Genomic DNA, 24,043 nt, shown 5'->3' with positions numbered 1-24,043 from the left:
AAGTTCTCTCATTTAGAAGACTTTACTAAAAGGGATATTGTTTATGGACTCATTATGCACAATAGCAAAGATGACTTTCTGGTGAATGCTATAATCACTCTTTGTACATTTTAAATACACAGATCTAAACATACAAAGGTGGCTTTTGTAAAAATTTTATTTCATACTTTAAAGCCCCTAATTTTATTAAAACAAAAGATGCAGTGAAACCTTTGAACACAACTGAAGAATATGATTTAGTTAGTAAGCCCAAATTTACCCCTTTATTTTGTCTTCCTTTTTTTAAAACTGAAAGCTAATTTCTTGTAATCACCTGCTCCAAAGGAATGTTGCAGGAGCCATGTTGTTATATATTAATTCTTGTTTTTGCATCAATAAAAAAAAAAAAAAAAAAAGCCTCTTCTAATGCAGCACACAAATGCCTCACCGTTTTTCCTCGGATTTTAAGGGTGGGTCGTGTGTATCCTTAAAAAAATCATTGCGAACACTGTTTGAAGATTTTTTTTTTTAAATTTTTTAAATTGCGGACGTTCGTAGAACGAAATAAACGTTTAAAAGTAAGTACCGGTGCGACGGTTTTCAACGTCACGTGGCCGCTCAGCTGCGCTGTCATGTGATAGAGAATGTGCGCGCGCGTACAGCGTCTTGTCAGCTAGCGCTCAGGATGGACTGCAGAGAGTCGGCGTTATTAGTGTCCGTTCTCCTCCTGGCTTTGGATTTGTGCTCTGCTCAGAATTATGTCCTGAGCGATGACGGGGGGCTGGGAAGGGTTTTTGATGGAATTGGAGGTTTAAGCGGCGGAGGGGTGAGTTTAGTGTATTTTACTAGAGTACTTCCTTGTACGACACTGCGTCCACAGGAACAAGCTGCCTGCATGTTTCTGTTTCTCTGATTAGCTTATCATTTTACTACGTGTGCCTTAATGTAGGCGACGTCTCGGTTACTGGTGAGTTATGCGGAGCCGTACCGCAGCCAGATACTAGACTTCCTGTTTAAGGTACGACAGAAGCAACTCGTTCACACAGTTCAGTTTTAAGCACGGGAACTCACTGCTCTGTGTTCCTATTTTCAGCCAAACTTTGGAGCTTCTTTGCACATTCTGAAGGTGGAGATCGGAGGAGATGCGCAAACTACTGGTAAAGTACATTTAGTCACACTACATTCCTGACAGTTTCTAATTTGTTACTTGTTACATTTCCATTTCTCTGCTGCCAGGTCTGAAATGCATTATGACCCACAGCTAAAGTCCAGCAGAATGACATAAATTCCTTCTTAACAAGGAAGCACTCGTGACATCTGCTTCATATGGATCTTAAAGTCTTGTATGGATAGGATATTGGCTATAATCACCACATATTTTGGTGCTGGGGTCGTGATAGACACTTTGGATCATAGTATAACTTCAAGAATAAACTGACTCTCTCCATTTTTTTGGTATTATTGAACCTCTGACTTGATCAGATGGAACAGAGCCGTCTCACATGCGCTATGAAAATGATGAGAACTACTACAGAGGCTATGAGTGGTGGCTTATGAAAGAGGCCAAGAAGAGGAACCCACATATCACACTCATAGGTAAGAAGGAACATTGTTTCCTTTTCTGTCTGATAACGTGACAGCAGTAAACCAAAACCAGTAGACATCAGAGGGAAAATGTCATAGTAGGAAACTGAGATTTAGAATCTACATGTGTTGTTACAAATGACCACTCCTGCTTTTCTTGGCATGAACACATTTGGTACTACTGGCAAACCTCATGGAATTTCTGCCTGAAGTAGTTTTGATATAAAGATTACAATTCAATGCATGCAGTTATTTTATATGGAATGTAAATAATACAATAATATTATTGATATTATTGAAAACTTTAACAAGTCTGCTCAGTTTGTTGGATAGATGGTGGGGGTGATTGGAAATGTGACCAGATAGTGAAATTATATTAAATGTAACACAAAAAGAATCATTGTCTTTTCTTGTGTGTCTGCTTGTTTTCATACAGGTTTGCCCTGGGCGTTTCCCGGTTGGGTGGGCCGTGGCAAGAACTGGCCCTATGACTACCCGGATGTCACTGCAACATATGTGGTGAACTGGATCCTTGGTGCCAAGCAGTACCATGACCTAGACATTCAGTATGTTGGGGTGTGTATACCACTTCTCAGATTAGAATGCAGCTCTGCACAAACCCACAAAATTCATGCAATAATCATCTCTACTTCAACACACGTAAATCTGTGTTGAAGTAGAGATGATTATTGCTTTTGTGGTCCTTACAAAGGCTGCTTCCTCAAAAAGTGAATGCTTTGCAGCTTGGTGGCTTTTGGCCTGTTTTGAACTTTCCTTTCATAACAGGATTATAATTAATTAATATAGCTATTAATTATAATTCTTTGTTACATTTCAAACACACACACATTCCTTTTTGAGCTCTGGTTGAACTGTTTGAACATCTGACTGCTTGCATTATCTCTCAGTATCTCTGACATTCTCAGGATTTTTATAACCAAAAGTAATAATGGTCAAAACTTCTAAACACTAAGCAGTTATTTGCAGCCACCTAGTGACAGTAAATTCTCTAATGTAAGTCCTGTTACCTATGGAACGCCAGGACTGCCATAATGAATTAATTAAATACACCATTAAATAATTAATTAAATGTGGCAATAATTAATTAAAATGGGAATTAATTAATTAAATAAATAGGTATGACACATGTAATTAATTAATTATTGCCACATTTAATTAATTATTTATGTATTTCACATTTTAAGTAATTACTGACACATTTAATTAATTATTTAATGATATATTTATTTATTTCATTTTGGCAGTCCTGGCGCCTGGCTCTCATCTTGAATTAATTTTATCTGTCAGCCTCACCCATCAAACTCAGGGGGCGGGGTTAACGCTGCCCATGCAGCTTCTCTAACATTTGATCGGTTGCCGTGCAAAGTAAGTCAAAACAGGTCGATCCTAGATAATCGATTGCTTGTGTAGACTTGGGGCAGCCAGGTATCCCAGAATACATTTCAAATCACAGGCAGCAATGGTGGTGGTGTAGTTTTAAAATACCCCATTTTTCTGTCACCAACTACACTTTTAACAGTGTTTTAGCCGCGAATGTCGCGCCGTAATCTTCACATGTCTGGTCAGGTTGTCAACATAGAACATGTTTGCAAAAGTGCTCAGATGTTTTCAGAGATTTCACTAGCTCTGCTAACAGTCAGCATGCAGAGTGCACCGAGGGGGTCACGTTAACCGGTTTGTTTACATATTCCACTCTCCGTGTTCACATGTTGCATTCGCAGATTCTCATTTTCACCGAACGATCGTCTCTTTCCACCTGGTCTTGTGTCTCTGTGCTTCTGTAACATAAAGAACGAGCTGACATTTTTCTCACGAAACCAGCGATCAGCTCAACAGACCCTCAGTTTACCTGCATGCATCCTCCTCCTCATCTGTCAGCTGTTTAACACCTGCTGCTAATTCAAGAAACACGCCTACGTTACCTGGTGATAGTCACAGTTTAACTGGGCAGCCGGTGCACAATATAACGCAATGTCAGCGCATTTTTCTGCACAAGATAAGGAAATATAGTATTTTTCCCGAGAGCACCTGAGTTTTAGCTCCCAGTGGTTAAACGCTGGACTTAATTCACTCAGGTTTTGTCTGTCGGGTCACGTTTACTTCGCTGTTTTATTTACAACTGTGCAAATCGGTTTGGCTGAGGTTAAAGTTACGTTTCATAACTGCATAGTTTTACAGAGCTTTAATGGTTCACTGTGTTAGACTGAACTATTCGCTTTTCTTTATCTGGTGTGTTTTGGATTTAACAGTGAATTTTGAGATTAAACTGACTTTTAAAATGTTTTTATACAAAGAGTAAAGAGAAGGCGCATTTCCACCGAGAGGAGCAGAGTTTGCAACAGCATGTTCATCATGCAGACTGCAACCTGCACAGAAATCTTATATCATCTGTTTTTTAATAGTTATTCAACTGTATTCTAAGCACCAGCTGTCTGTTAGAATTTTTAGAGTTTACTTAACTAAAAATAAATGAGGTTAACACATGATTTGTGTGATTTTTTTTTTTTTTCTCTCTCTCTCTTTTTTTTCTTTTTTTTTTTTTTTTTTTTTTGCTTATGTTTACCTGTCAAAGGTTTGTTACAAACTATGAAACACATGGTGCAGACTTCTGGATGTTAGAAGAAAACTAATACTGCTCATGAATGAGACTAAAGGCAGGAAGGTGTCCTTTAAAACTAAACATGTTAGTAGGACCTCCCTATTTATATCATAGTTTACGATATAGCACGTGTATTTCAGTAATAGCCTGCTGATTTCAGTGTAGTGGTGAACAGTCACACAGCTCCGTGGGCGTTATCTGTGATACTCCTTAACTATAATTTATCCAAGTTAACTTCAGTTAACCATTCAGACGGTTCTTTTGCAATGAAAAACATAAACACTCATGCTCCCGGTAAGTTTCCGCCGTGCCAGCTGTTAACATTATAGCTGCTTATGCAGTAACCATGGTAACCACGGACTCTGAGCGGCTGGATCGACGGAGGTCAGACAACAATTTTACATGTATGATCTGAAAACAGGACACAGCCACTGTACGTGCTGGCCTCATATCAAATGTGAACGCAGACTGAGTCTATGACGTTTGTTTATATCTAATCTTCCTCTCAAACATTTAAACAGCAGCGAGTCTGCAGCTGAGGGAACACAAACTCAAACTGTCCGAACAGGTTTGCTCGTTTCTTGCGTGGATTCATTTGGTGATTTATTAAATGTATAACTGTTATTCTAATCTGCTGCTGAGTCTCTTACGCTGATGAAAATGCAGATAACACAGATCACGGACACCTGTTCAACCAATCACTTTCATTCCACTTTGATCTGCGACAAACTGGCGGTTCATCTCTGTTACAGTGTTGCGTTAGACTGCTATATTTTTTGGTCTTTATGCTGTAGATGTTCACGTCTCTGGAATAGTTGGCAGTATTAAGGATGATTTTCTGTAAAATCATATTGATATGAGCCGTGACATATTCGTAGATGACCGTTAGATTAGTCAGCTGGGAAACTCTGTGTTAACTCATAGAGCTGAAGATATTGTGGACATGCTGACCTCGCTCCGTGGTGTACAGGTCCGTTTACCCTCATGATTAATATTCACAATAAAAATATTAGCCGAACATCATGAAGTCTGTATGTGTTTCATAGTGTCGAACAACCTTTGTACAGTTAAAGCCAGCAGTTACTACATGACGGAAACACCAACGTTATTTCTTTTATGCGTTTATACGCAGGTCACGCTGATTACTGAACAAAAACCCAAAGATCAGCTGGAAATCATCAGGAAATAAAACCCCGATAAATATAACCTCAGTAAAAGAAGTCAGTGTCAGCGGGGGTTATTACAGCTGTGTACCGGGGCCTGCGCTTTGTCGGTGGTAATAACAGCTCGATTGCTTGCGAGGCGAACGGGTCTATCCCACGCTTTGCCGTGAGACTGGGCAGACATCTCCGAAATCATCGAAGCAGTTTTGCAAAGAGGCTGTATCTTGACAAACCGACCAGACATATGAAGATTAAACTGCTACATTCTCGGCTAAAAAAATATTAAAACGGTATTTGGTGACACACAAACAGGGTTTTTCAAAGTTCAGTTCTGTTAGTTTCCACATGCCGGTTGTTGTGTGCTAAAAACAATGGCCACCAGGCCAAAGCAATGGTTTTGACTCGATCAGCGTTAACCCCGCCCCCTGGGATTGATGGGTGAGGCTGACAGATAAAATTAATTCAAGATGAGAGCCAGGCGCCAGGACTGCCAAAGTGAAATAAATAAATATATCATTAAATAAGAAATTAAATGTGTCAATAATTAATTAATTATATGTGTCATACCTATTTATTTATTTATTTATTTATTTATTTAATTAATTAATTCCAATTTTAATTAATTATTGCCACATTTAATTAATTATTTAATTAATTCATTATGCCAGTCCTGGCGTTCCATAGTTACCAACTTCTGTATTTCATCAAATATAAACCAGGAATTGGAACAAAGATGGACCTCTAGTACCAGATGTGAATCTGGTAATGTGACCAAGTGAAAGCCAGCCCACAAACACAGGGAGGAAAAAAGTAGTTCTGTTAATGTTAAATGTTACTTATTGCTCTCTACAGTAACTTACATGGCTTTGATTCATTCATGTTGTCTTAATCCTGTGCGACTGTTGTTGCATGGAAGTAGCCCTGTTAGAAAATGAAGGGTTTCTGTCCAGTAAAGTGTGACTTTAACATGGTAAGTGGGAACGTATCAAAACCTGACTTTGTTGTAAAATGTGACAGATGACATTTATTAGTTGCTTAGTACTGAAGGCCTGCCTGGAATATAAAAGTCATCTTTGTCCGTTGAGGTAAAGAAAGGCTGTTTTCATTATTTTGCAAATACTGTGTTCAGTTTGCTATAAAGCCTGTTGCATCAAAGCTTTACCACGTGATACTGGATTGATGGATTTGCCTTAGCAGGAAATTGAACCTGCAAAAGTTTGTTTGCAAACTAAAATTCTCTTTCATCCATTTAGATCTGGAATGAGCGAAGCTTTGACATCAAGTACATTAAGGTAAACATAACTTACTGGAATCTTCCACTCTACTTTTGTCATAATTTTGCCTGCAGTGTAAATTGAAGTAGAAAAACAGCCACTAACATTGAGTTGTCCTACTGAGAGATGCAGTGTGACGGTGTTTGGGATGATTTTAAAGCTCTAGCTGAGTTCCACTGAGAGCATGTCTTTGTCGCCAAAGGTGCTCCGGAACATGCTGGATAACGTTGGTCTAATTGGTGTTGGCATCATCGCAGCAGACGGCGATTGGAGCGTCGCTAATTCTATGATCCTTGACCCATATCTTAATAATTCTGTTGATGTGATTGGGTAAGTACAGAGTCTCAAGAAGTTTGAAATGAAACGCTCCCACTGCGTAAATCATTGGACCAGATGGCACAGTAAAAGCAGAACTTTTACCATGTGCTATAAGTTTACTTGAAGGCTATTTGGTGCTTGACGACTGATTGCATAAATGCGAAATGTCCACTGAGTTTGGGTGTGTCTCTGTTAAAGCACACTCTTCTTCCACAAGTACCCAGCTGAATGTTTGTGGCTGTTATTCTGCTGGACTTGAAAGATAAAGTCGGAGCTGAATCATGTGTAGGTGTGTTGCTGCCGAAAAAAATTTCAGATCTGCCACATTTCTTAGGTGGTTTTAAAGCTGCATTAAAAACATTTTTTAAACATGAATATTGACCCAATACAGAAAGTAATCATAAGTGCTGAGAATTTTTTTTATTGAATTTGGAGTCTAATTTGCATCTGTCTCTCCTGGGTGACAGCATGTTGATGTGCCACTGTAGGAAAAAAACGAATGACTACAGTTGTGCCACACACTTATAAAATCAAGCACCTAGGCATGCAGACTGCTTCTACAAACATTTGTAAAAGAATGGGTCGCTCTGTGTGATGTGTGATGCTGGAATTCACAGCATCACACAGTGAATTCCAGTGTGATGCCGTCATAGGATGCCACCAGGACAACAAGTTGTTTTTCAAGAGTTGTGTTCAGCCTCTTATTTCCAGTGAAAAGAAACAGTCCATAGATCACAGTTTTGAGCCATTTTATTGATTTATTGGTTTTAACACGGTGGGCGTGATTGCGGATGCCACGCAGGTGCATCCACACTGCCCCACACCCCACTACAAACACATAGTGAAACACTGTCAGTCATGGACTGACCCATTAACATTACTGAAGCAGTGTAGGATCATCTTGACAGAACAGAACAAAAGGCAACTTGTTAAGGAATAAAGGTAACCATACCAAATATCAAGAGTTAGTGTAAAAGCAGATGAAGCTGATCACCAGCCTCAATCCCTGCCCCCCTCAAATTCCCTTTCCTGGACACATGACTGTGATAGCTGGCCTGGTGAAGAGACAGCTGGAGTGAATGCATCTATGTTCCGTTTCCTAGTGTAATATAAAGAAAAAAAAGGAAAGGTTCAAGACTTTACAGTAACATTGTAGCATCAGAGAGCACCAAAATGTATCAAACATTATATGAAGGACTGGGAGCCATAACCTCAATGATGACTTATAATATCTTCTCTTATCTTTTGGCTCTCGGTGAAGGCAGTCACACTTTTCTCCTCTCCTCCTTCCCCTTATCTTCCCTGCTTAGCCTCTTGTGTCCTTGTCTTGTCTCGTGTTTTTACTTTTCCCGTGAACACTCTCTCACAGTCTGTTCTCTAAAACCTAAGATAGAATTATGGATTTGATCAACTGGTCTCTGAATGCTATTGACACCCTTTTCTCAACGAGAAGTCTGGGCTCGGGAGAGCCCGAGTGCCCTGGAGGGATCTTCCCTGCCGGATACACAATGGACGGGTGGCAGACATGGAGGATCGTGTGCCTGGCGGGACTGTCGATCGAGTACGCTGAAGATATCTACCTATTCGGAACCATGATAACAGGGTTCTTGCTGATCGGAGCTGGCTTGGCCCTGGCTTGGCCCTGGCTTATCGGAGAATTAAGAAAGCGGAACCGGCTGTTCAAACCCCCCCAAGGCTGCCCGCTGGGATTGAAACGGTGGGACAAGGTGCGACTTCTCAGAATGGGCTCACTGAGTGCAGCATGGTTAAGAGCTTGGAGAAGCTTACGGCTGCCGTGAATTCTCAGAATAAGACCTCTGAGCGTATATTGGATTACATCAAGGAGAAGATCACTCAGAATAACATCTCTGAGGGAAAGTTGGATTACATCGTGGAGCAGCTCACTGCAATCGTGAGTTCTCAGAATCGGCTCTCTGAGCACAAGAATGACAAGACCACGGAGCACAAGTTTGATAACATCATGGAGAGGCTCGCGGCTCTCCAACAGGAGATTGAGAGACCAGTGTGTGTTAAAGAGCAGCTTTGAAATTCTCATGAGTTGCTCGCATAAAAGAAAAATCACCATTTATTGCAGCTATCCCTTCAGTGCTAGCTGTGGGCTCAAGGCTGGAGCCGAACAAAAACTCCCTGATAACGACAGTGTTTAGTCTGTTCTTCCCATTCCATGCAAGGCCACCTGGGTTGGCTGGAAGACTGTTTACTTAGCCTGGCAGGGCGAAGGACACTGTCTCAGCTGAACTATGGACACGCACACACATACACATACACTGATATGCACACACTCATCCCCCCTCCCTTTCCAAACGCCTTCGATGCTTGTTCCCTCCTGGGGAACACGGTGGGTCTGAGCCCACGCTGGAATAATAGCGCTGGGCAGGATGGCTGCTGTGTTTGCTTCTGATTACTCCTCACCCCCTACCCAACCCTGTGGCTTGTCACGTGCTCCATAATGTTGTGCTGTGGACATTCATGTGGTTTTTTTGTTTCCTGTTCTCATGCTGTCCTCCCAGGAGCCCAGCATGAGTAGAGGTCTCTTTTTTTCCTCTTGTACTTTCCCATTGTAGTGTATATTTCAGTGTTTTTCTGTAACGCTACCGATCTCCGACCTGTATCCCCATGTGATGTCTGTGTTGTGTGTGTATGGTCGGGGGGGGGGTCCCATTTCACTGCAGGGCAACCTGCATGTGGCGAATAAAGCATTGATTGATTGATTGATAATAAATTGTCCCAAACATGGACAGAATCACTGAAATTTTAACTGTAGTCAGTAGTTTATCCCTCCTATTGCATCAAGTCTCTGCAAAAGCATCTTTAATGCCACCAGTTTCTTGAGAAACTAGTTCTGGATATAAAAGTTTTATATGGAAGCAGCAAACATTGTATAGACAAATTCTGAATTGTGCTAGCTGTGAATCCGTCTTCTCTGCTGTCAATCTCCTTCTATGACTGTGACCGTCTGCACCAGCTGCTGCGATACACTCTGGATAAGAGTGGTCTGGAGAGGGTCAAGATCATAGCCAGTGACAACCTGTGGGAGCCCATTGCCTTCTCTCTGCTGCTAGACCCTGAGCTGAGCACAGCTGTAGACGTGATAGGGTAGGATCCTCCTCTGTCAATAGTTTGTATACGTAGCTATTTTCTCTATCCTCAGCAGCTAAAACTTCAGCCAGCTGATGGTTGCTGCTTAAAAATGAACCACCTACAAGGCTTTAAATGGTGTGGCACCTTCATACCTTTCTGATCTTTTGCACCCTTATGTTCCATCTCGTGCTCTCCGATCCCAGGATTCTGGCCTTTTAAAGGTTCCTAGAGCCAGAAAAAAAAACTATCAGGGAACATGCTTTTTCTTTTCATGCCCCATTTTTGTGGAACAACCTTCCTCAAGATATTAGGCAGGCATGCTCTGTGGAGGTTTTCAAAGCTAAGTTGAAGACCCTCTTGTTCACCCTATCCTACATGTCTTAATTCTTTGCCTTTGTTTTTTTTTGTTTTTATCGTTTTTAACTTTTATTATGTTTTTAACTTGTTAATTTGTGTTTTTAACTTGTATTGCTATGCATCACTTTTATTTATTTATCTCTTTATTTTCAAATAGCTGTACAGCACTTTGTCTGAAAGCACTTTATAAGTAAAGTTATTATTATTATTATTATTTAAACTACTAGCAGTAAAAACAACATGCTTTTTTCTAATGGCAGTATAGCACAGAGTAGTTTGTTATTCTTTCTTTTGCGTTTAAACAAAGTGCAGCATTTAATACCTTCTAAGACGGATTTCATCCAGGTTTCAGAGCCCATCACAGCACAGAAACCGCTTTGATGAAGGTTACAAATGATCTTCTTATGGCCTCTGACAGTGGACTCAGAAAAAACAGAAACCTTTATTCACGCCTTCAAGGCAGATGACCTGTGTTGACATGCACACAGCCCCGCCTGCACATATAACCACTATCATCACAGACGTCTCTCAGTTCTTACGCTCTTCCCCTCGCTGAGAACACCTCTGCTGAGTTGGGCTAGCTATCTGCTGCTAGTTAGGTCCGTTGTCTGCTGACTTGAACTTAACTTAACTGCCGCTGTTGGTGTTAGCCTCCATCGCTGGTTCCTGATGACAAGCCTGCTGGCACCTCTTCTTAACGAGGTCAGAGTCGGCACGGATTACATCCTCCATGCATCCCGCTGTGCAGTGCTCTCCCTGGGCAGAGGGATGGCTTCGACAGTAGTAGCGCAGAGGCACCTGTGACTAACCTTCTCTGGCGTCCAAGATCTGAAAACTGATGTTCACAAACGCTGTCCATCTAATCTGACTGAGCTAGAGCTGTTTTGCAAAGAAGAATGGGCAAAGATTGCAGTCTGTAGATGTGCAAAGCTGGTAGAGACAGACCCTAAAAGACTGGCAGCTGGAATTGCAGCAAAAGGTGGTTCTACAAAGTATTGACTCAGGGGGCTGAATAATTACGCACACCCCACTTTGCAGTTATTTATTTGTAACAAATGTTTGGAATCATGAATGATTTTCGTTCCACTTCTCACGTGTGCACCACTTTGTGTTGGTCTTTCACGTGGAATTCCAATTAAATTGATTCATGTTTGTGGCTGTAATGTGACAAAATATGGAAAAGTTCAAGGGGGCCGAATACTTTTGCAAGCCACTGTAGCTGTGGTTCTGAGTAGAGAAGGGGGTCCGGTGGCAGGGAGACGCTGCTTTTACCCCTCTGTTGCTGCCCCAGAGGTGCCGCTGAAGTTCTGTTCAGGTTGTCAGCTCCAGAAGGTTCTGCACTTTCCTAAGACTTTCTCCCAAGCACAAACTCCCTGCACACAAAATGCCTCAGGTTGTAATTCCCTGATCATGTGTGTTAAATGTTCAGGTGACCACATCAAGTTTTCCCGCTGTTTTTCATTGCTGTGCCCTAGGAAAGGTGCCTCCAACAAAATGTATGAATGTACCCATGTTGCAATCAAAGAGGGTTTATTCTCAAATAATCGCAAAAAGGTCATCCTGCAGGCAGAATGAGCCAGGTCAGGCAGGTGATGCATTCCCCTGCAGACACACTTGGGGGCGACAACGCCCCGCCAACAGTGCTGCAGATTAGCCGGCTTGCTGCTCACTTCCCTCGGTGGCATACCGGGCCTTTCTCAATATGCGTACTTGTGCGTACTTGCGTTCTCATGTACTCGTGATACGTCATCAGTCGGAGACCAAGTACTGTTCCAATTCAAAGTACGCATCAAGCTGAGAATGCGAAAAAGTCCCGGATGTGTTCTCGCTCCGCCTGTTTTATCGAGCATGCATCGGTGGTGACTTGTGTTTTTATTAAGGCATACATGTACACTATTTTTATTAATAGAGATTTCGCTACTGAGGTTAAACATGATATATAAGACACTTAGATCACTTCTAAATGTTAATGTTTGGTTTATTTCAGTGTTTTATTTGTTCCTGAGTAAATCGGTTTGGCTGTGATTAACGTTAAGCTTATAACATATTAAGAGGGGACGGCAGTAAAAACTCCGGACCTGTGACATCATCAAGTACGCTGGTGTGCCAATTGTACAAATTGCGAGTCCGTGCTCGCGTTCTCAGCAAGTCCGTACTCCCGTGTGGTCTCGGCAAGTCCTGTCTCGCCGAGAACGCGAGTACGTACTCGCGTACTTAGAATTGAGAAAGGGCCACCCCCTCTCGTGTGCTGTGAACTGTTGCTATGGGTTACCAGTTGCAGTTCCAGGTCAAGCCGCCTCATTTCCGCAGAGTCGTAAACAAGACTGTCAGCATCAAAGCAGCAGGAAGAAAATAAAGGCGCTAATGCAGAAAAGAGCAATACAAGTGGTCCCCCAGTCTGAGATAGAAAAAATTTGGTACAGCCGTTAGTTTGTTCAAAAAAAAAAGGGGGGAGGGCTTCATCCCATCCACGACCTGTGAGTCTTGAACATGTATCTACGAATGTACAAGGTCAAGATGCTAACACTCAGACAGCTCTTGAATGCAGTTGGTCCGGGAGATTGGTTTGCAACAATCGATCTAACAGATGCTTATTTTCATATGGCTATACACCCGAACTACAGGCAGTTTCTGAGGTTTGCATTCGAGGGCGTAGCCTACAAATACTTGGCGCTGCCTTTTGGGTTCTTGCTCGCTCCTTGCACCTTTGCGAAATGTGCCGAGGTGGCGCTAGCACCCCTCCGAGAGAGAGGCATCCGCATCTTAGCCTACCTAGACGACTGAACTCTCGTAGCTTGCTCCAGAGAGCAGGTGGAGACTCAGCTGTCACTGGGTTTGTCACACATTCACACACTGGGTTTCTCTGTGAACTTTCAGAGCTCGCTAATCCCGAGTCAGCAGATTTATTTCCTCGGTTTAGAAATATGCTTGCTTTCCAGCCGCTCACGTTTGTCGTAGCATTGCTGCCTCATTCAGTTTCAGCTGGGACGCAGACTGCATTTCCAGACGATATTAGGTTTGTTGGGCATGATGGCATCTATGATCGCCGTAGTGCCGTTTGGACTTTTAAAGATGAGTGTTTCAGTGCTGGACTCTCTCTCATTGCCTGTGGGCATCGTGTCACCTCGGGAGGAGGCATGCTAGCTCTCTGTCCCTGGAGGAAGCCCAGGCTGTTGCATCAGGGCTCTTGGACTGGGAGGGTGTTGTTTCGCTAGGTGGTGTCCACAGATGCTTCCCTAAGGGGGTAGGGAGCGCTGTGCGGTGCATCAGTGAGAGGGATCTGGTCCCCAGCCCGGTGCGAGCTGCACATCAACCACTTAGAGCTGTTAGCAGTGTTCTTAGCTCTCAAACATTTCCGTCCAGTCCTGGAGGGCCAACATGTCCTAGTCAGGACGGACAATTCAACAGTGGTCTCTTACATAAACAGGCATGGAGGAACACGCTCCTCTCAACTGTTGAAGCTGTCTCGCTCTGCTGTTATGGTGCAGTGTTCATTTTCTGTCTCTAAGAGCCATCCATGTTCTGGGTCACCTGAACTTGGGGCCAGACCTTCTCTCTAGCGGGGGGTCCTCTGGTGAGGGAATGGAGGTTGCACCCTTTGATAGTGGCTCAGATTTAGGATCTGTTAGGCAAGGCACAAGTAGATCTTTTTGCCTCCAGGGTAAATACTCACTTCCACATGTTCTTCTCCATAATCAACCACGATGCACCGTTGGGCATGGACACGTTAGCACACCAATGGCCAGACGTGCTCCCTTGTGCATTTCTCCCAGTGAAAAAGACATCTCCAGTTCTGGAGAGAGTGCATCAGCAGTTGCTCTCTCTGATTCTAGTGGCCCGTTGGTGGCCCACAAGGTTGTGGTATGCAGAAATAATCAGCCTGCTAGCAGCGAGTCCTTGGCAGCTTCCTCTCCGCAGGGACCTCCTCTCTCAGGCGCGAGGAGAAGTGCTCGGATCTGTGGTGGCTTTATGCTTACCTGCTGAGAGGTCAAACTTGATTGCTAAGGGTCTGCCAATAAGTGTGATAGCGACAATTCAGAGCGTTAGGGCCTCATCCACTAGAGGCTTGTATGCTTACAAATGGCGAGCTTTGAGCAATGGTGCCAGGACTGCCATACTCTCCCATTTCAGTGCTCTATTGTGGTTGTTTTGACATTCCTGCAGGAGCTGCTAGATAAGGGCCTTTCATTTTCAACAATTAAGGTTTATTTAGCAGCTATATCTGCTTGTCATATTGGCTTTGACGGGATGACACCAGATGCACCTCCCCTTGCCTTACATTTTCTGAAAGGGGTTCACCGGCTGAGACCCATGCTTAGGCCCAGTGTCCCTGCTTGGGTCTTATCTTTGGTGCTGGAGGCCCTTTGTGGCCAACACTTTGAACACATTGAGACTTTGGATATGAAATTTCTCTCATATAAGATGCATTACTTCTCGCTTTGGCTTCACCAAAGTGAGTGGGTGACCTTCATGCGCTGTCTGTGCACATACACATGTCTGTGTATTGCGTTCAGATGCTGCCTATTTTCCCAAGATCATGCCTGCATGTTATAGCTCAATGGAGTTTGAGTTGCTGAGCTTTTGCTCCCCTCCTTTTGCATCTGAGGAGCAGAGAGGGCTACATTCTCATTTTCCTGTGCGTGCGCTACGTACCTACATTGAGCATACTCAGAATATGCGTTTATGTAACCAGCTGTTCATCTGTTTCGTTAGTCCAGCCAGAGGTAGAGTTCCACCAGGGGGATGGCAACTTCATGGGCTCTTTTGGGGTGCCTATAGCTGATATTTGTGCAGCAGCTAGTTGGGCATCACCACACACTTTTGTGCGGTTTTATTGGTTCGACATTAAAGCCCCTTCGGTGGCTCACACTGTCCTTTCTGCTGGGTCTACCGCACACTAAGGTGGTGGTGGTCCAATTCAGTGGCTGCTCTGCGGGGCGTGTATATATCTTCCATACTTATGTGTTGTACCTCGCTCCTCTCCTTCAGGGAACAGAAGTTATAGACATAACTGCGTGTTCCCTTTCAGTTGATTCACTCGGTACAACACAAGGTGGCCCCACTGAGCAGTTTGGCTCGGTGAAGAGCGGCTATCGAACTGAGGGATGTCTGTGATGACAGCGGTTATATGTGCAGGCGGCGCTATACGCATGTCATCACGGGTCATCTGACTTAAAGGCGTGAATAAAGGTTTCCTCAGACAGGACACGTGAGGGCATGATATCCCATACTTATGTGTTGTACCTCGTTCCTCTCCTTCAAGGAACAGAAGTAATAGTGATAGGTTTGTAGCATAAACCTATTCGCTGGAACGTTAAGGACAATTTACTACACAGCAAAAGCAAGACACAAGTAGGCAAAGTTCTTTGTGTTACTCATGCATGAGGGAGGCTTGTCTGCCTGGAGCCAAGTGTCGTTCCACCCACTTGACCTCCGTCAGACTCTCAGCCATAGCACTTCTTTTATTGAGGTTACATGAATATACATAGGTTCATTAACATATGATGTCTACATACACACAAAGAGTACCTTGCCTGTGCGTTGTGTAAGTGTGTGTGTGTGTGTGTGTGTGTGTGGGGGGGGGGGGGTCAGTGTGTGACCCCATAAATGACTTCCCTAAACCTGCTGGTCTGGAAGTCCAGCAGATCATCTAAACAAAAGGCACTTAGACTTAAACAGATATATGTGTGTTTGCTATACCATATATCAGTAAGAGCAGATATAACCTCTCTCCTGACCTTAAGTTGCGTGTGCATGCCAGAGTGCTCTGGGAGGCACACAGTCTCCACAGACTACTAAGGATCAAACCTCTACCAACATGACATTGATTATAAAACTCTAAGCATATATGAGTAGATATTTCTAAGCATAAATGACAATCCACTATATAACCCTGACAAATAGACATAACTGTTTGCTTCACAAGCTATAAAATACAGGCTTTACAATCTGTGACTGTTTGATACTCAGCTTTAACTCCTTTTGTAGCTACTTTTGTTTTGTTTTTTTGCTGTATGGGAACAGCTTGAATACAGAAATCTGAACTGTGATCACCAAGTTTGACCTTTTGTATGTCCAGATGGGACTATTGCAACTCTCTTTACTTGGGCCTCCAACTCTCCCTCCTTCAGCGCCTGCAATTAGTCCAAAATGTGGCAGCATGCTTCTTAACTGGCACTAGAAGGCATGAGCACATCACCCCTACCCTCGCTAACTTACACTGGCTTCCCATCAAATATCGCATTGATTTCAAAATCCTTCTGCTCACTTTTAAAATTCTAAATAACCTGGCCCCTAGCTACCTAAGTGATCTCCTTGATCTGTACAACCCAAAGAGAGCACTAAGATCCTCCAGCCAACTGCTCGTAATGCAGCCGAGGTCTTGTTTAAAAACCAGAGGTGACCGTGCCTTTGACATTACCGCCCCTAGACTCTGGAATAATCTCCCAGTTGATATCCGTAAATCGGAATCAACTCAGTCGTTCAAATCATGCTTAAAACACACCTGTTCAACTTGGGGATGGCAAGTGTCCTGCACTACACCATGCAATGTAATTTTAATTGTAACTGTACTACTTGTTCCTTGTTCTGCCCGCATTGCGGTACACTAGTCTTTCAAATGTGCTATAGAAATAAATTTTGACTTGACTTGACTTTTGTATGTGGTGATCAGGGCTCACTACCCGGGTACCACCACAATAACAGAGGCCCTGAAGACACAGAAGAAGCTGTGGTCGTCAGAGGACTACAGCACCTTTAACAATGAGGTGGGAGGAGGTTGTTGGGCTCGTATCCTCAACCAGAACTATGTCAATGGACAAATGACTGCGTAAGTTAAAAAACAAGCAGTACATGCCAGCAAAAATATTAAGCATTACACAGAATGTTTTTTAAATTTATTGAATTTTAATCAGTTTGATGGTAAGTTTATTTTTAGTTAGAATAAAGTGTAAACTCGGTGAATACATGCTTTGGACAGACTGTTAAGCCTTAATGTTGAACAATGTGGTTAATATGACTGTGATCCTTCCTCCAGCACCATCTCCTGGAATCTGGTGGCCAGTTATTATGAGGATCTCCCATTCGGCAGGGACGGGCTCATGACAGCTGAGGAGCCCTGGAGTGGCAACTATGTGGTCGAGTCTCCAATTTGGATCACGGGTCTGCATACAGAGACAGATAGTTTGAAAATGTGTTTCAGATCAACATAACATTTCTCATAATAGCAAAGTTATTAGAGAGTGTTCTGTTACTTATTCATCGCGGATCATAAAGGTCAGCAGTGTACTTTTAAATCCAGAAATCATGACACTAACCCTTAAGGTTCTCAGTAAATATAATTCATTATGTCACTGCATTTTTAGTGTTGACTGTATGTTGCATACTGATGGGGTAGACTGCATGTCATTAGAAGACATCTCACTTGTGAGACAGATTTGATGGGTTGGCGAAAGTTTTGGCATGAAAGCAATCAGATTTTTTTTTAGAAGTGAATTAGTTTGATAGTTGTTGGGTCTGGCTGAGTGATTGTTTTGTAACCCTTTGTTTTCAAATGTTTTCCTTGCAGCCCACACCACACAGTTCACCCAGCCAGGATGGACCTACCTGCAGACTGTTGGACATCTGGCACAAGGTGGAAGCTATATTGCCTTGACTGATGGGAAGGGAAATCTCACTGTTGTCATAGAAACAATGGTAAGTTAGTTACACACACACACACAGAGCAGGTAAAATAAGTACCGAACATTTAACGTCAATTTAATTTAATTTAGTTTTCATGTTTTTAAATATTAACGTACTTTATAGTAATTCACTTTCAGTCTGGTGTACTCAGTGGCATCGAAATAATATCAGAATAGCTCTACCCAGGTTGGAGACAGAAACACTGGAAGAACATATGGGAGAAGGACGCAACAGATAACTACAATGCTTAGTGGCTAGTGGATCTAAGAGTTGACACCATGAGCCTCCCTGAACAGGATCCAGTAAGGATCCCCAGAAGGGACTGGTCTCATTCTGGTCAATAACAGGCCTCAACAACACATGGAAGCTCTTGTCAGGCCTCACAGCGGCTAAGATGAACAGGCACATGGCTGAATACATGAGCAGGGAACCAAAATGAAATTTAATAAACATCAGAGGGGGCAAAACATCAGTTCCTGGTAGATGGAGCAGTCTGTAGACCGTAAGACCAGACTGACCAACTTGTGCACCACCTGGGTTGACTATAAGAAAGCCAATGCCAACTCAATGCCTCACACATGGATCCTGGAGTGGCTAGAAATGTACAACATGACTGACAACAGGACCCTAAAAGCCTTCATCAAGAACTCAATGAAGATGTACTATTGGCTTAAAGTTGGCCTCTACTTTTGTTCATTACAAGTCATGCCAAATACAAGCAGAGAGTCTTATCATCTTATCACTATGCGGAACAGAGCTTTAGTAAAACCATTTTAGCCGACTCTGTAGACACTTGTAGACAATGTTTGTTTGTGTGTGTGTGTAGCTCAAATACATATAAATATATAGCTCAAACATACGAGCACTATCAGCCACATCCAACTCTGCTTTCTAATGTTTCTAATGCTCCTTTTAACAAAGCGTTTTGTTTCCTTTATAGACTCACAATCATTCAGTGTGCATAAGACCTCCACTACCTCCCTTTAATGTAACATCCCAAAATGCAACTTTCTGGCTAAAGGGGTCTATTGTAAGTTCATGTTATCTTCTTGAATCTTGCTTAGAGTTTCTGACTTGTACATCTCTCATGTTCAAGATTATTTATTTCTTCTTAGGCATCCATTAAAGAGCTCCAAGTGTGGCGGTCACAGTTTGACTTTAAGACGAACAAGCCCTCCTTTTTTGAGAAACTAAAACCACTGAAGGTGCTGTTTACACTCTGAAGAAAGATGCACCTCAGTGATATGTGGGCACCAGTTTGTCAACTGTAACACTGTCTTTATATGACATTAGCTTGTAGATGGCTCGTTTACCCTGAATCTGGCTGAAGATGAGGTTTACACACTGACCACTGTTAGCACAGGAAGCAAAGGCAGCTATCCCGACCCACCTCCCTCAGCTCGCTTTCCTAAAGTGTACAAGGATGACTTTGATGTTCGTAAGTTAACCATGTGCATGAACCCAAATCTCACCGAATTTTTAACGTCCATTAAAATGACAGAAAATGTGACCTTTATTTTAAATCTGCTTCTGTGTTTGTATAGGAAGCCCACCTTTTTCAGAAGCTCCATACTTTGCTGATCAGACAGGAGTGTTTGAGTACTACATTAACCTGACTGATCCTGGACCTCACGTTTTCACTTTAAGACAGGTTCTGACAGAAAGGCCCATCACATGGGCAACGGATGCTGATCAGACCATTAGTGTCATCGGAGACTATTACTGGTGAGTAGTCCTGTGACTACCATGATTACTTTAGTTGGGTTAGTCACTACTATCACTAACCCAACTAAAGTAATTCATGGGGTGTCTGTGGCTCAGGAGGTAGGCAGACACACACACACACAGACACACAAAATATATATATATATATTTTTTCTCCACCCTGTTACATTGTTATTTTATACAGGCAGAGCCTGAAAGTGACATGTGACGTCTTCATGGAGAAGATGAATGCTGGTGGTGTGTTCATAGCAGCCAGAGTGGATAAAGGGGGACAGTCAATCCGCAGTGCTAAAGGAGTCTTCTTCTGGGTGTTTGCTGATGGCACCTACAAAGTTACCAATGATCTTGGTCAGTACAATATGTCTCTGCTCCAACCTTATATAAGAGTGATCAAAGATGTCCTACCATTAGTTAATGATTGAGTCTTAAAAAATGATCAATCTGTCTTTATTAATGGGCTGTGTACCACAGGGTTTTGATGTTCCACTAGTTAAACCATTACTTACAAAGCTATGACTTGATCCCGCTGTCTTAGCTAGTTCTAGGCCAGTCTTCAACCTTTTGAAAATTGGCCTAACATTAATATTAGATTTGTCAACTCTTTCTCAAATTTTTTGAAAGAATAGTCCTAAAACAAGTAACTGATCATCTACAGAGGATTGATTTTATTAAAAATGATAATAATACATTTTATTTAAAAGGCGCCTTTCAGAACACTCAAGGACACTGTACACAGCAGAATAATAAAAGCAACATAAAAGCATGCAGTTTACATAATCATAAAAACATAAGACATAAAACAAATCTAAAATTAGAATAGTTTCAGTCAAGTTTCACAACTTATCAAAGTACTGAAACAGCATTAGTTAAGGTTGCACATCATCTTAGTACAGCGTTCCATACTGTTGCCCATAATATTCTGTTAGAGCAGTTAAAGCATGTCGTCCCTCTCTGAAACAGCAGGATGGGTGTTGGTGTCCCTGTTTTGTTGGTCAAAGCGGGCAAAAAACTGGTTTAGGGTGTCAGGTAAGGTGATGTCCGGGGAGTTTGTTTGTGTGCGACTGTCCTTGTAGCCAGTGAGTGTCTTGATCCCCTGCCACATGTTTCTGGAATTGTTTGTGTTAAAGTGTTCCTTGATGCGCTGTTTGTATTCCCGCTTGGCTTCTTTTATGCCTTTAAGCAGAGATTGGCGTGCCTCTTTGTTGGTCTCCTGATCTGAAGGCACTGTCCCATGCTCTTAGTAGGGCTCGCACCTCACTGTTGAGCCATGGCTTCTGGTTCGGGAACACTTTAACAGTCTTTGTTGTTGTTACACTCTCACTACAGAAGTTGATGAATGAGAGTACAGCAGATGTGTGGCCCTCCAAGTCTGATCCTTCTGCAAATGCACTCCAATTCATGTTATCAAAACAGTCTTGTAGGGCCGTAGTGGCTTCCATGGTCTACACTCGTACTGTTTTTACAGATGGTTTTTGTCTTTGAATTAGAGGTTTATAAGCAGGGATCAGGGACAGAGAGAGATGGTCTGAGAGTCCAAGATGAGGCAGTGGGGTGGCTTTGTAAGCATCTGGGATGTTGGTGTAGACCTGGTCAAGTGTGTTGTTTTCGCTTGTTGGGAAGCTCACGTTTTCAAAGAATCCAGGCAGGACAGATTTCAGGTTTGCATGGTTAAAATCTCCTGCCATGGTCACAGCGCAGTCCGGGTGCGTTGTTAGCTGTTTATTAATGGAGCGCTGGAGTAGCTCCATGGCTGACTGCACTGCAGTGGTTTGAATTACATTCATCTAATAGACTCCAATTTTTTCCTGTTAAGGAGTCTTCTTCATACAGTAAGGTTAATTATGGAGTTCCACAGGGCTCTATGCTTAGGCTAATTGTATGTACATTATGCTTGCTTTCTTTAGGAAGTGTCATTAGAAGGCATATCATACATTTTCAGTACTATAGAGATGATACCCTGCTTTATCTTTCCATGAAGCCAAATGACACACCAATATAGTTAAACTGCAGGAATGTCTTAAAGACATAACGAGTTGGATGACCTCTAATTTCCTGCTTCTGAATTCAGATAAAACTGAGGTTATTATAGTCGGCCACAAAAATCTTAGAAATATAGTATCTAACCAGAGGCTTACTCTGATTGGCAGTACCTTGGCCTCCAGTGACACTGTGTGGAATCTTGTAGTTGTTTCTGACCAGGGTATGTCCTTCAGTGTGCATATTAAACAAATATGTAGGACTACTTTCTTCCATTTGTGCAATATCTTTAAAATGAGAAATATCATGTCTCAGTGATGCTGAAATACAGGTTCATGCATGTATTACTTTTAGGCTGGACGACTGTAATTCATTATTATCAGGAAGTCCTAAAAACTCCCTGAAAAGCCTTCAGATTATCCAAAATCCTGCAGCAAGAGTACTGAAAATACTGACAAAGCTCCTTGAGGCCACTGCTGTTAAGATTTGGCACTGTATAAATAAAATAGAATTGAATTGGTTCATCACACTTAACTCCAAACTGAAAACCAAAATCATCACTTGTAGTCTTTTATTTCGTAGACAGTTTCTCCATAATTTCCATAGTTGGACAGTTTGTTGTTGCTGTGCCTCTCATCACTGTTCTTTTGTCAACAGTTGGCGAGACTGTACTTGCAGAGGGACAGTCTGGTACTGAGGTACATAGCTGGTACACCTTGTCACTCACTGTAAAAGTAAGTAGACACTTTTTACTATTTCTAATGTTTCTTTGTACTCTCACTTCTTCCACTGTCATGATGATTAAAGGAGTTTGTAATCCAATAAACCATGTTAGGACTTGGCGATTACGTCAACTCAGATTAGCTACTCTCATTATCAATAGTATTTTGAGTCAGCATCTAAATCACATGAGAGATTTAAGATGATGTATTAGCAAGACAGAGCAAAAATTCTGCCTTTTTCCTACTTGGATTTTATGTGGAGGTTTTTGTTTTTTTTTTAGGTGATTTGTAGATTTGTAGGTGTGTTAATACAGTATGTCAAAATCAAGAAATAACAGACGTCACACTTGAGGTTGTACTGAAAAAAGGCAAGGTAAACAGTTTGTGATCATATATGAAGACAAAATAAAAGTGAAGGATTATAACCTTGACGACACAGTTAACTGGGGCAGTAATCAGTCCTGCTTGCTGGTAGCTGTGCAGGAACAGTCCTTTCTGATGTAGGTTATTGTGTTGACACACTGTAACTGAACATTTCAGCAATATGCCTGTCTTGTCACAGCCACATTAATTTACGAATTAACCTATGAAAAGTCTATCTTGTTGCACGGATTTGAAAATGTAAAGATGTTTTTCTCTTTACTGTAGGGACAGTATGCATCAGGGTCACTGAATGGATACCCTCTGTGGAAGAATGCTGTGGTACTGACCCCAAAGGCTGGCTGGGCTGCCATAGGAACACGCTCATTTGAACTGGCCCAGTTTGATAACTTTTCTTTGGTGGCAGAGTGATGAATTAACTTTAAATCATGATTTACACTATGCTGAATGTCCTGATTCATTTATGGACTTGATTAGTACTTTACAGCCGATAGCTTCAAGCATAATAATGATGTTGTGTGTAAAATTTTGGGCAATGTATTGACAGAAATGGGTTATAGTATTTAATTACCATGTAATTATGCATCACTGTGTTTTTGTTGGAATGATCCTGTCATATCAAACCTCAGTCCTGAACAGAAACTAATGTCTTTCTACAGCTCACAGCCAACAAAACACTGGTTTAAGACCTTTCTTTGAAGAGATGCCAAGACTTCAAGATAAGGCTGGAAGTGTTTTGGGGCATAACGTAGTGAATCGTGTGTTTGTAGCAAATCAGAATCCATCACACTTGTACAGGATGTGCCTTATAGCCTGGTGTTAGAATCAAATGACCATATTAGTATTTGGTGTTAGCCGTGTAGTTGGCATGTCACTACCATAGGAGCATCCCTCAGTTTCCTCAATGGGCTCCACCCCTCATTTGTTGCATCTGTTTTCAAAACAGCTAAGTTTCAACGCACCACGCTTCTCGGAAATAATACTTAATGTCTTGGCGGTTGCCTCCATCTCCATCTTTTTATATACAGTGTACGTGGAGGAAAAAAATATATCATATGGCACTGAATCCTGGAACTTTGTTTGATGTGATTGTAAATGATTTTGTAGTTTGACTTTATATTGTCTTAACTGCTTTGAATAAATCAAATAGAAAGCCAA

General features: G+C 42.1%; 1 protein-coding gene across 2 annotated transcripts; it reads left to right on the top strand.

The window, feature by feature from the left end:
* Positions 1–619: 619 nt before the first annotated feature.
* Positions 620–24,043, top strand: galcb (galactosylceramidase b). Of its 2 annotated transcripts, none has more exons than XM_084914489.1 (17): positions 620–805; positions 929–997; positions 1,073–1,136; positions 1,462–1,575; positions 2,000–2,139; positions 6,600–6,638; positions 9,925–10,055; positions 17,071–17,226; positions 17,434–17,558; positions 17,965–18,092; positions 19,021–19,110; positions 19,196–19,285; positions 19,374–19,518; positions 19,625–19,805; positions 19,990–20,153; positions 22,440–22,516; positions 23,153–24,043. In XM_084914489.1, exons 1-17 carry the CDS (start codon positions 665–667, stop codon positions 23,294–23,296), a joined length of 1,998 nt encoding a protein of 665 aa, XP_084770615.1. In that variant the 5' UTR covers positions 620–664; the 3' UTR covers positions 23,297–24,043. The 2 variants fall into 2 exon arrangements, with proteins under 2 accessions (XP_084770615.1, XP_084770616.1); XM_084914490.1 differs by lacking the exon at positions 9,925–10,055 and adding an exon at positions 6,823–6,950.

The sequence above is a fragment of the Perissodus microlepis genome, chromosome 19 (assembly GCF_051167445.1).
Source record: "Perissodus microlepis isolate ML-2025 ecotype Zambia chromosome 19, ASM5116744v1, whole genome shotgun sequence".
Lineage (NCBI taxonomy): Eukaryota > Metazoa > Chordata > Actinopteri > Cichliformes > Cichlidae > Perissodus > Perissodus microlepis.
Note: the sequence above shows the minus strand (reverse complement) of the source record. Positions and strands in the feature narration are given on the sequence as shown.